Consider the following 12,790-nt stretch of genomic DNA (forward strand, 5'->3'; position numbering starts at 1 on the left):
ACATATCATTGACAATTGAGACATCTCATTGGTGGTGGTATATACTCTCTAACTGGGTAGCTCATAAACCCAACCATAACTCTAAGTGGCAGCTTTATCTCCTGAAAATGAATCAGTACTGACAAACTGTCCTTTTTCACTTCATTTCTCACATATTGCAGTCGTTTAATCTTTGTTACTTTTGCTCCAGTAATGTTGCTCTTAATCACCTCTTCTGACATGTCAGTTGGTGCACCATATATCACTCTGTGGCAGCGGGGCGTGGTCGAGCGCCCGTCCGGAGAGAGAGAAATTGGTAAGGGCGCTTACACCTGAGCTTAATTATGTTTAACACCTGTCTCTAATTCCAGTGAGCTTGGGGAGAGTGGCATATAAACAGCCACGCCACCGCCAGAAGAGAGAGAGAGAGTCTAGCACGAGAGTCTCACGGTGATGCTACAGAGTTGTGATAAAGACTTTGTGATGATTAAGAGGCTGTGACTAGGAGCCTGTGATGCTAAAGAGTTTGTGAAACTGAAGAAGTTACTGTACCAGTTGTGACTGTGTTATCCCTAAGTTTGTGATTAAAAGCTCACCTGAGACCTGAACCTTCCTGTCCCAGTGACCTCATTCCCTCACACTGGTGCCAAAACCCAGGAATTGAAGTACGCCCCATGGAGTCCTCCCAGGTAAGGTACTTGTATTACTCCCCACATCGAGCTCCAAATTACTCGCCAAGTGGCAAGGACCCTTTGAGGTCACACGATGAGTGGGGGATCCCGATTATGAGATAAAGCGAACCGATAGAGGGGGCACACGTCAAATATATCACCTCAACCTCCTGAAATTGTGGAGGGAGGCAGTCCCTGTGACGTTGGCTACGGTAGTTCCGGAGAGGGTGGAGCTCGGGCCGGAGGTGAATACAAAACACAGTAATTTCACCCCGGTCACTTGCGGAGACCACCTCTAACCGTGTCAGCTCGCAGAGGTTGCCAAGTTGCAAAAGGAGTTTGCAGATGTGTTTTCCCCTCTACCAGGTCGTACGAACCTCATCCAGCACCACATCGAGACCGAGCCGGGGGTGGTGGTACATAGCCGCCCCTATCAATTACCCAAGCACAAAAAGAAAATTGGATGGAAAGAATTGGATGCAATGCTCAATATGAGGTTAATAGAGGAATCCCACAGTGATTGGTCCAGCCCGGTTGTTCTAGTTCCTAAGAACGATGGGTCTGTACGGTTCTGTGTGGATTATAGAAAAGTCAACGCGGTGTCTAAATTTGACGCATACCCAATGCCTCGCGTTGATGAGTTGCTCGATTGGTTGGGCACTACTCGATTTTATTCGACACTGGATTTGACAAAGGGTTATTGACTGGTCCCCTTGACACCAATTTCCCATGCAAAAACAGCCTTCTCCACACCGTTTGGATTACACCAATTTGTGATGCTTCCATTCGGTTTGTTTGGAGCCCCGGCTACATTTCAGCGTCTCATGGACTGAATCTGCAGACCGCATTTGGCTTACGCCGCTGCCTATTTAGATGACATCATAATTTACAGTAATGATTGCCAGCAGCACATGCAGCATCTGAGGGCATTTCTGAGATCGCTGCGACGAGCGGGACTCACAGCAAACCCCAAGAATTGCGTGATTGGACGGGTGGAGGTACGGTATCTGGGGTTCCACTTGGGCCATGGGCAGGTGTGTCCCCAAATTGACAAGACTGCGGCGATTGCGACCAACTTAAGGCCCAAGAGCAAAAAGGGGGTGAGACAGTTCCTGGGGCTGGCTGGCTATTATAGAAGATTCGTGTCTAATTATTTGGATGTCACTAGCTCGCTGACTGTTCTCACTAAAAAAGGGAGCTCCAGACCCGGTACAGTGGACGAAGCAGTGTCAACAGGCATTCATGCAGGTTAAAGCCACACTTTGTGGGGGGGCGCTTTTACATTCACCCGATTTCTCTCTCCCTTTTGTCTTACAGATGGACACTTCAGACAGGGGGCTGGGGGCCGTACTCTCGCAGGTAGTGGAGGGGGAGGAGCGCCCGGTGCTGTACATTAGCCGCAAGCTCTCGCTGAGGGAAACAAAGTACAGCACCGTAGAAAAGGAGTGTCTTGCCATCAAGTGGGCGGTCCTCACTCTCCGGTACTACCTGCTGGGGCGGGCCTTCACTCTCTGCTTGGATCACGTCCCACTCCAATGGCTCCACCACATGAAAGATACCAAAGCGCGGATCACCCGTTGGTATCTGGCTCTTCAACCGTTTAAATTCAAGGTGGTCCACAGACTGGGAGCGCAGATGGCTGTCGCCAACTTCCTTTCCAGAAACTGGGGGGTGTGGTAGACAGGCCGGATGTCTCCCCGGCCTGAGTCGGGCGGTGGGGATCTGTGGCAGCGGGGGCGTGGTCGAGTGCCCGTCCGGAGAGAAAGCGTTAAGGGCTTACACCTGAGCTAAATTATGTCTAACACCTGTCTCTAATTCCAGTGAGCTTGGGGAGAGCGGCATATAAACAGCCACGCCACCGCCAGAAGAGAGAGAGAGAGTCTGGCACGAGAGTCTCCCGGTGAATCTACTGAGTTCATGATGCTACAGAGTTGTGATAAAGACTTTGTGATGATTAAGAGGTTGTGACTAGGAGCCTGTGATGCTAAAGAGTTTGTGAAGCTGAAGAAGTTACTGTGCCAGTTGTGACTGTATTATCCTTAAGTTTGTGATTAAAAGCTCACCTGAGACCTGAACCTTCCTGTCCCAGTGACCTCATTCCCTCACACACTCCCTTGACCATCTTTTTCTCTTCCCATTTTACTGCTTTGCCTGCCAGTGATTTTAATCGCAGAGCCATGTCACGTTGTTTGCTATCACTACACATTTTTTTTACATTTCCATCACTAAGGAGCATGGCTTCGGGCATGTGATTTGTGAAACAGTTGTCACACTTGTAAGCATCAAGGAATAAATTCTGATTGGATAAACTTTTTTGTTTTTTGCTAATTGTTTGTAGATGACTTAGGAGTGGAAAGCGATAAGTAAAAAGGTCAATGAGAATGAATGGATGAAAAAATATTTATTTATTAGGCATATTACGCCAGCAGAGAAGGCTTTGCTGGCCCTGAGAATGGGGTAGTTGTGAAAATTAAACCTGCCATAAAACAGCTTATTGTAGACTTTTCAGTAAAATGTAAACAGTAAAAAATTAAGAAACAACATTTGTGAAACAGCAAAAATGTAGAAGGTAACTTAGAAAAATGTTAAACCTTTGTTTTGGCCTGTATACATTTATAGCATTTAAAACACATGTGACAACTTATCCCGACCTGACATAAAAAAATACCCTTCTTCTGAGAACACAATTCAACATTTTGGTTAAAATCTATCTTGATTATAAAACTGACTCTTACAGGAAGGTATGCAGAGTGATTTTAATGTTTACTTGTTTACACAGCGGCTATTGCTAAAATGTGATGATATTGGTATTTCAGTTTGGATTTTAGATATAACAATAAACCTACTTCAGCTTTTAATGAGCTAGTGTGACGAGGAGGAGGGTGCATGTCTGGAGCCGAGTCAACTAATCAGCGGGAGAGAGAGATAAAGGGGAGCCGGAGACACCAGTTTGAGAGAGAAAGATGCGTGTGCTCTCCTTGCCCATCCCTTTCCGCTAGACATGGTCTGGCAACTAAGAGTGAGTCAAGAATTTTAACTATTGATAAAGATACAGATAAATAAGTGAAAAATGAAGAAGAGTGTGTGAGTTTTCTTATCTCTGTAGACACCTTCTCTATAGTTGCGTTAGTCTTTGCTCAATCATGAACTGTTCAATTTCTTTGTACTTTTATTTATTATTATTTTCTTTTTTTAGCCCCACCCTAAAACCATGTCGCAATTGTAGGTTATTTCAAAATGTTTGTTTTCTGATATTTTTATTCTACTTTATTTGGAAGTGGCATAACTACAGTTGCAACATCATAGAGTTTGTGTGACGGTTAAAAGCAGGTCTTTTAGTCTTTCGGGCCATTTGATCATCATGCTTTTGTACCTATTACTCCTCTCAGTCATTGTAAGTCCTTTTCTCACTTTGGATGTCTTAGCTGAAAGATAAAATGGAATAAAATATCAAAGAGTACAAAGTTTCATTTTTCTAGTATTACTGACATTTGATCTTTACTACAGTTAAGTAATCTAGATACTCCTAATTTTCTTTACTGCACATTTCTACTATGTTTATACAATATTTGTTAATTTGTAGCTTATTTATCTGTACATAATACTTTGGATGTCTGATAACTGTAATTACAGAAAATTCTATTGAAAAACATTAACAATCAAGATTATTTTATTTTTAGATAGGCAGGAATAGCCAATCGTATTTTATTCACCAAATCCAGTTCCCTTTAATAATAATAATGTAAAATAACAATAAAAAAGAAAAAGGAAAAAGAGAAACTGAATCTTTTTGCTTAAAAAAAGGGGGAAATTTCCAATTTAATGATTGTACTGTTGCATTGGTCTTAAATTTAAAACAAATGACAATATTAGAATTAAAAACAAATGTGCAATAAATATCAGCATTGCAAGTAGCAAATCGCAATACAGTAATGTAGGTGGTTGATCGGTGGTATGATTCAGAACAGCGTGTAGTGTCCACTATGGTATGTTTGTCTGTGTGTGTACACCCAGGTGACTGGTCATTCTCAGAAAGTTCCAGGTAAACAGGATGGTGATTCCTGTGTGTGTAGAATAAGCAGTTCTATCTGGGATTTTCCTGCTGTGCGGTTTGAGGAAGTCACAAAGCAGGTCCAGACCTGTGAGGTCAACCTTATTGAGTTTCAGAAAAAGGTGAGATCCAAAGTCATCTTGAATCAAATGGCAAATGACATTTAAGGTGTCTTATGACAAATGTAACTGAAAAGAAACTTACTGTATTTTTGCATGACAACACATTTTACAACACTGAGAGAAGAAAATAGAAGCCACAGTCTTTAATATGGTATTTACAATTGGTCACTTAATGCATTTTTACTTATCGGTAAAAACTTACGATTGCTATCCCATTTACACCTTGTTTTAAATGTATACTCCAGCATACCCGATTTACACCTATCCCTGCTTGAACCAGTGTACTGTAAATGCCCTTCAAAACACATACAAGACAGATAGCAATTCGATCATCTCATGAAAAACACTTTTACTATAGTGCATGACTTACAAGGTGATACATTTTAACAAATGCATTACATAACCAACTACATCTACAAATTTGTTCAGGCATGATCAACTGACAGAGCGTTGCACTTGTGACGCAAAAGATCCGTGAGCCTAAAGTATCATGGAAGTGGCAAAAAATGATGCGGTTGATTCAGCAATTATGCTTTTTATATTTGCTTTTAAGTTTAGATTTTAGGTTTAGGGTATGGGTTGTCGGATTTGTTGATTTAAAACTCGATAGAACATTAACATTAAAACCCTTATCTGTTTGGGAGAAAATGTAACTTGCTTTTAGCAGCACTCAGAAGACATTTCATCTTGGAACTGCCGTGATACGTGTAATGATCCATGTTATAACATTTTGCTAAAATGTCACATTCACAATGCTCATGATCAGGCTAGGAATGATCATGAGCATTGTGACAGTAGTCCGAATCAGACAGCAGTTCGAATAATTGTGTGTCTTTGCCAACAAATAAAGTAAATTAACTAATGTATGGCGTGACTTCCAGATAAAGAACAAAAATGCTGAATTGCCGAAGATGGAAGCCAACATCAAGAACATCATAGCACGTCTAAAACCCTTTGAGTACCTGAACACAAATGGCTTGTACAATGCCCTTCAACTGCAACAGTTGAACGATGAGCTTGAAGAAATCCATCGGGCTACCAGAGAAGTACACAAGAACAACCCCAGCAAAGAGACTCAAAACCTGCTGAATGAGGTAGACCTCGATCACAGTCCTAAGTAAACTTCCAAAAATACACAACCAAAATCAAAACCAAAAATATTTGTGATCAGAATTTGAAATGACTTAATAGGGATAAAGTTACTTGTGGTTGAGGTTTTCTGTTGTTAAAGAGCACCGAATTATGGCAACAAGGGCATGTTTTGCATTTTATCATTTGTGTTCCTCTCAGTTGCTTAAGGCAAAGAAGGAAATCCAGAACATGTACAAAGACAGTTTGTTCAATCTTGAGACAATGAAAACGAGGTTACGCGAACTCAACAATAGAGCACAATCCTGCAAAACTATACCTGAAGATTTCAGAAGTAAGTACATCTGACTATCAGTGGGTAAATAAATTTTATTTTGACATTTAGATTGTGGTCTAGAAAGACACCAAAGTCAGAATTTATGGTTGTATAAACCTTTAAAACTAAATGTGTTGTGTATATATTGAGGAATTACAGTAACCACCACAGACGTTGAGTGATCCTCAACAAAGGATTTAAAAATACAATTCCACTTGCAGGCACCTGTCATCAGCGCATCATGACCAGCATTAGTTCTCCAGTCGTCACCAAGCTAAATTCCCAGAGCAGCTCATATACCTCTGGTGCTTGGGGCCGTGATGCCAAACTGAACAGCAAGGAACGCTATTGGGAGCACTGTCTGGTGAGTGGATACAAGCATGGCAACACAATCAGGATGTACAACTCGCATGAAGATTTCATGTCCAACAAGAACTACAAGGATGAATATATTGCATCATCATACAGTGACAAGAATGCTGTTCAGGGCTCTGGCACCATACTGTACGATAACACTGTATTTTACCAGTGCTATGGCACAGCTGAGATCTGCAGCTTCAACATTACAACACAGGCAACCAAGCGAGTGAAACTGAATGGTGCCGGTATAGACAATAAGTTCCCTTTCTGCTACTACAGCTGCCGTGATTGGACTGATATCGACCTGGAGGCTGGCCAAAATGCTGTGTGGGTAATATATGCCACTGAAGACAACCATGGCAACATTGTTGTGAGTCGTTTAGACCCAGTACAGCTCAATATCACACATACCTGGAAGACAAATCTCTTTAAGAGGTCTGTCACCAGCACGTTTATGGTGTGCGGTGTCCTGTATGCTACACGCTATGTTAATGCCTACCAAGAAGAGGTGTTTTATGCCTTTGATACAACCACTGGTCAGGAGATAAATACACTTTCTTTGCCTTTTGAGAAGGTAGCAGCAGGAATAGCCAACCTCAACTACAACCCTGTTGATAGGAGACTCTACTTGTATAATGACGGCTATCTTTTAGCATATAATGCCTTCTTCTGAGGGTTTATCATATGCAGAAACTTGCGTTAGCTTCAAATTAATTTGTATTTCAAAATCTCAAAAGCATTAAAGGCGAAGTGTAACTTCTGCGCCACCAAAAGTAATTGCAAAAATATATATATTTTTCCCATACTGCTTTCCCAAATACTCGAAGTATATAGCTCCAGGCTGAGCTCCAATAAGGGGCGGGAGCTCTAAACTGCCAGAAAAGATGTACAGAGCTCCTAACCCTCTCCCGAACCATGTTTGGAACTGATGCCCCCTTTTGGAGTTGGCCCAACCCCATTTGAGTAACCCCGCCCCCTCTTCTGGAGTTACTTCACACTCATTTGGAGACTCCGCCCCTATTTGGAGATCTATCTGCCAACATAATCTCACCCCAATCTCACGACATTTGTTGAATCAGTGTTGCTGTGTGAGGTGGTCAAACTTCTCAAACAGAGCAGTATTTTCAGTGCCAGTTTTGAAGAACTCAACCTCTGAATGGCTTACTTATAGCTGCCTCTGCATATTATGCTGAAGAGTATTTTAACATTGAAAAGTTACACACTTCAGCTTTAAGTAATATATGTATGCTTTGCAATATTCAGAAGTTTGTACTTTATCAGTCTAAATTTCATAATATGCCCTGTTCTGCTTTATTTGAAGAGGTTATTGGTAGCCTGTTCAAATAAAAAAGTAAATACACAGCAAATAAATCAGAGATCGTGTGATTAGTGTGAGATAATTTTGAGGTCTGCAATATGTAACTTATTTTATTATGTGACCGTTAAGACTTTTGAAATGTTTGAATCAAATGACCCAAACACAACCAAATGTTTGCAATAAATGTGCTTATGCATGGTCACTATTGCTGTTTCAGTGTGTTATTGCTTGCTATTGGATTAAATTCAATGAATGAATGTTAAACATTTATATAGAGCTTTACACGGTGAACAGGGGACTCTCCTCAACAAGCAGTGTGCAGCATCCACATGAATGATGTGACAGCAGCCATAGTGCACCAGTATGCTCACCACACACCAGCTAATGGTGGAAAGGAGAGCGTAGTCATAGAGCCAATTAATGGATGGTGATTATTAGGAAGCTATGATTGATGAGGGCCAACGGAGGGGGTATTTGGCCAGGCCACTGGGGTTACACCCCTACTCTTCAAGAAGAGTCCTGAGATTTTTTTAATGACCACAGAGAGTCAGGACCACGGTTTAACCTCTCATCCAAAGGACGGTGCCTTTTTGCAGTATAGTGTCCCTGTCACTATACTAGCACCCCCTTCTGGCCTCCCTAATACCTTTTCCAGCAGACTGATTAAATAATACAATGTTGTAATCACCAAGATGTTTTTCAACACATGATAATGTAATATGTGTGGGGGCATATTATTATAAAACAAGTCATATCACATTTAAAATGTATTTAAATTATGTATCTTTAGTGTACAATGCTTAGTGGAAAAACTGAGGTGACAATGCATGGTATAAGACTTTTCTCTCAACTCATTCATAAATAGTGATTGATTAAATACAATGTTGTAATCAGAGGTGGGTAGAGTAGCTCAAGTAGTGAGTAACTTGTTACTTTCACAAATGACACAATAGACATTTAGTCCCCTATATTCCATTACATAATACACATTGAACATGTACTACAGAGTTATTATTATTAATTGAAATTTTGACATCATTCACCATCATGTTGTTCCAAACCCATATGACTTTCTTTCTTCCATGCAACACAATTAGACAATGTTTGCCTGAGTCACTATTTACTTTCAGTGAATGTGTTTTTTTATATATATATATTTTGAAAGTGAATGGTGACTGAGACTGTCAGTCCCTAACATTCTGTCTAACATATTTTGTGTTCCACATAATACAAAGTATCACACTGGTTTAGAACAACATAAAGGTAGAGAAATGAGGACAGAATATTAAATTATGGCTGAGCTATCACTTTAAAGGGATAGTTTACCCAAAAATGAAAATTCTCTCATTTACTCACCCTCATGCAATTCCAGATGTCTATGACTTCCTTTCTTCTACAGAACACAAATTATGATTTTTAAAAGAATATTTTAGCTCTGTACGCCAAAATGTTGATGCTCCAAAAAGCACATAAATGCAGCATAAAATTAATCCATAAGATTCCAGTGGTTAAATCCATGTCTTCAGAAGTGATATGATAGGTGTGGGTGAGAAAAAGATCAATTTTTGTCATTTTTTGCTAGAAAGCAGTGGCGATATGCAGAGAAGAATGCGAATCACCAAAAACACAAGAAGAAGGTGAAAGTGATCTGTTTCTCATCCACACCTATCACATCGCTTCTGAAGATACTGATTTAACCACTGGAGTTTTATGGATTACTTTTATGCTGACTTATATGATTTTGTTTAGCTTTAAAATGTTGCCACCCATTCACTTGCATTGTATGGATCTAAAAATCTTCATTTGAGTTCAGCAGATGAAAGAAAGACTATTTCATAGCTTTTAAAGTCCTGTGTGGAATCTTATTTTAGTGTAGTTACAGTTTTCAGTGTTGTAAGTATTTAGATCATTAGTTCTGTACAGCAGTACCGCCGCTCTCTAAATGCAGAGTACACAGCCTAGTGTGTAGGGCACCAACCTCGGTCGTGGAACACTCGCTGTGTCTGAAACCGCCCCCTATCCACTATATAGTGCACTATTTTGGGTGTCTGCCATTTTGTAGGAGTGTCTTAAATCACCCTGAAAATTACCATCTCATTACACAGAAAAGCCCGCTTTAGGATTAGAGCCAAAACTTACCTCAGCGTGGTGCCTTAAATTGGAGCTGTGATTTTAATCTTGAAATATCAGCTTGTCTTGGTGTTAAATTAAGGCATTGCATGATGAAACTATTCTTTTCATTGTGAGTAGTGGAGGAAGTGTTTCTCTTTGAAGAGTTTGATAATGCAGCACTGATTAAGTGACAGTCTGTGACAGCGGCTCAGCGCGCGCCGCGCAGCTGTGTAAACTTCCGCTGTCCAAAAAGTCCCATTCAATAATCTCTCAATAAATTACACATTAATTAAAATTAAACCCAGTAATGTAACGACAGGAACGCCACCCATTGTAAAGAAGTAAAAGTAAAAAAAAAAAAAAATCATCAGAAATTTACTTGAGAGTAAAATGTACCCACTTTTAAACAGTGCAAGAGACTTTTATACTCTAAAATATTTTTTTTTTTTTTTTTTTTAAAGTTAATCTGAAAAGTTAAATGTAGCGCGTTACTACCCACCTCTGGTTGTAATCAAGATGTTTTTCAACAATGACGACATAATATGGGGTTATTATTATTATTATTATTATTATTATTATTATTATTATTATTAATAATGTAAAAATATATGTAGTATTACCATGTTAAGGAGCTATGGTGTGTTCCAATTCATGGTGATGTTTATCCATGGTTAAGATCAGGAGATATCTGAAAAAATTTGTAAACGTAGACCAGAGGATTCCTTACAGTTTGTGTGTCAAACAGTGATAGTGGATAGTGGTAACTAACTCTTGCAGGAAATTGTGTGGATTCATGTTAGACACACCCCACCCTGGCGATATTCTGAAATGATTTCTTTAGAGTAAACAGGGGCTGTCACTATTCCCGTGGGGAAATATTTCAGCCATATGCTTTTGCTGCATTTAGGAAGTTTGTGTTTTTTTGAAAAAGTATTTGTTTAAACAGGATAAGGACAACTGTTCACATTTTGGAGCTGGGAACAGGATATTTTTTTGATTCCCAACTTTAAAGTGTCATTTCTCTTAGGATGTGTTTTTAAAATCTTTTCACCCAATAGGTGTAATCAGGATAAGGGGGGATTTTTTATTTTATTCTATATTATTTTTGTACAAAATGGGGTGTCTGCATTCCCATAGGAAAATGTTTCAGCCAAATGCTTTGTTGTGTTCAGGAAGTTTGTGTTTTAAAAACTTTGATCTGATCCTCTCTGAAGTGCCACCCTCTATAGACTACTTGAACAACAAAAAACAAAAACTACGGCATGGTATGGTTGACAGTCCTTTTAAATTATTCAAACATAGGTTATACTATCAAATCTACCAAGATCGTTTTCAGTTCTAAAAGAATTTTTAACAAAACATACATTCAAGAATTAGTTTACTCAATCATTTGTACTACTGTATATCAGGGTTAATATTGTAAATTTCATGTCTGTGTTTCTTCTCACACAAACACCTTCTAAAAATGAACTAAAACAATCCAATAATAGCCTAATTAAAAAACAGCTACAACTGATGTAACAATTGTTTCTTCTTTTCGTGCTACAAAGCAAGCTGAACTGATGATTTTCACTTCTCACAATACATATGCTCTTTACTTCTGTAAGTGGTTAAACCATTTATTTGGTATTAATTAATAGCTATTTCCTACTAAAATCTTTTTACGATGTTTATACATGTGTAGGCTATTAATTGGTAGTCAATCTAAAAAGAGTTTATTTTAAGCCATAGTAAAAACGAATTACCATTTGGTGTGTACATGTGTTTTTCATGCAGATAATTTGGGTATGCCTCCCCACCGCAACTCCACCCCATTTTAAATAGATTGTGGCTTGTATTTTGTTTTCTATAATCACTGTAGCGGCGTTCGTGTTGAGGTTTGTGCACAAGACCACGACTTGGATTGTTTATCGTGTAACATTACATATTAATAAATGGCATTTATTTTCAAAAGTATGTGTTGTTTGTACGATTGATTTATTTACAAAATATTTGTAATTTACAAGAAAACTTACAGTTTGTAACTTGATGTTTAACAGGCTTTTAAGAAATCTTGTATGCAATTCAGGATAGCCTATGTTGATGACCGCATTGATCAACTGTGTAAGTTTGCATAAATATAATTTTCTTGTATTTATATATTTGTTGTTAGAGATGTGTAGATGTTATGTGACTTATTTTAATCTTAATGTCTAGTCCGTTAATTAATAATAGACCTGCGGATCAGAGCGGAGCTTTCAACAGAGGTGTTCTGCAAGGTAGGCATAGGCTAAATTATTTGCTGTCCCTCTCTCAAGCATACAATGTAACAATGTTGTTAAAGGAACAGTTGAAAATGAAAATTTGCTGATAATTTACTCACCCTCAGGCCATCCAAGATGTATCTAAGTTTCTTTCTTCATCAAAACAGAATTTAAGACTTTTAGGATTTCATTTCTGGCCTCCCCCTCTAAACAATGCAAGTGAATGTACTCCATTTTTCGATGGTCCAAAATGCATATTTAGGATGCATCAAAATAATCCACACGACTCCAGTCGACAAATAAAGTTCTTCTGAACACAAACGATTGATTTATTTTGAGAAGCAAAACAATACTTATATACTTTTTAACTACAAATGTTCATTTCTGTACCTCTCTGTGAGGTGCACTAATGAGAGGGATGACGTAAACTCGTTGGTAAGGTCACGCGTCACGTGGAGGAGGAGTCAGGATGCGCGTCATTGTTTACATTGTTTTTTATTATTATTATTTGGAAATTATTTATTTTATA

The 12,790-nt window shown here is 39.0% G+C and overlaps 1 protein-coding gene across 1 annotated transcript; it reads left to right on the plus strand.

The window, feature by feature from the left end:
• Positions 1–3,906: 3,906 nt before the first annotated feature.
• LOC127437609 (olfactomedin-4-like) lies at positions 3,907–8,108 on the plus strand. The gene is made up of 5 exons (XM_051692637.1): positions 3,907–4,044; positions 4,665–4,823; positions 5,705–5,917; positions 6,114–6,246; positions 6,450–8,108. Exons 1-5 carry the CDS (start codon positions 4,012–4,014, stop codon positions 7,259–7,261), a joined length of 1,350 nt encoding a protein of 449 aa, XP_051548597.1. The 5' UTR covers positions 3,907–4,011; the 3' UTR covers positions 7,262–8,108.
• The last annotated feature ends 4,682 nt before the right edge of the window (positions 8,109–12,790 follow it).

Source organism: Myxocyprinus asiaticus, chromosome 48, assembly GCF_019703515.2.
Source record: "Myxocyprinus asiaticus isolate MX2 ecotype Aquarium Trade chromosome 48, UBuf_Myxa_2, whole genome shotgun sequence".
Lineage (NCBI taxonomy): Eukaryota > Metazoa > Chordata > Actinopteri > Cypriniformes > Catostomidae > Myxocyprinus > Myxocyprinus asiaticus.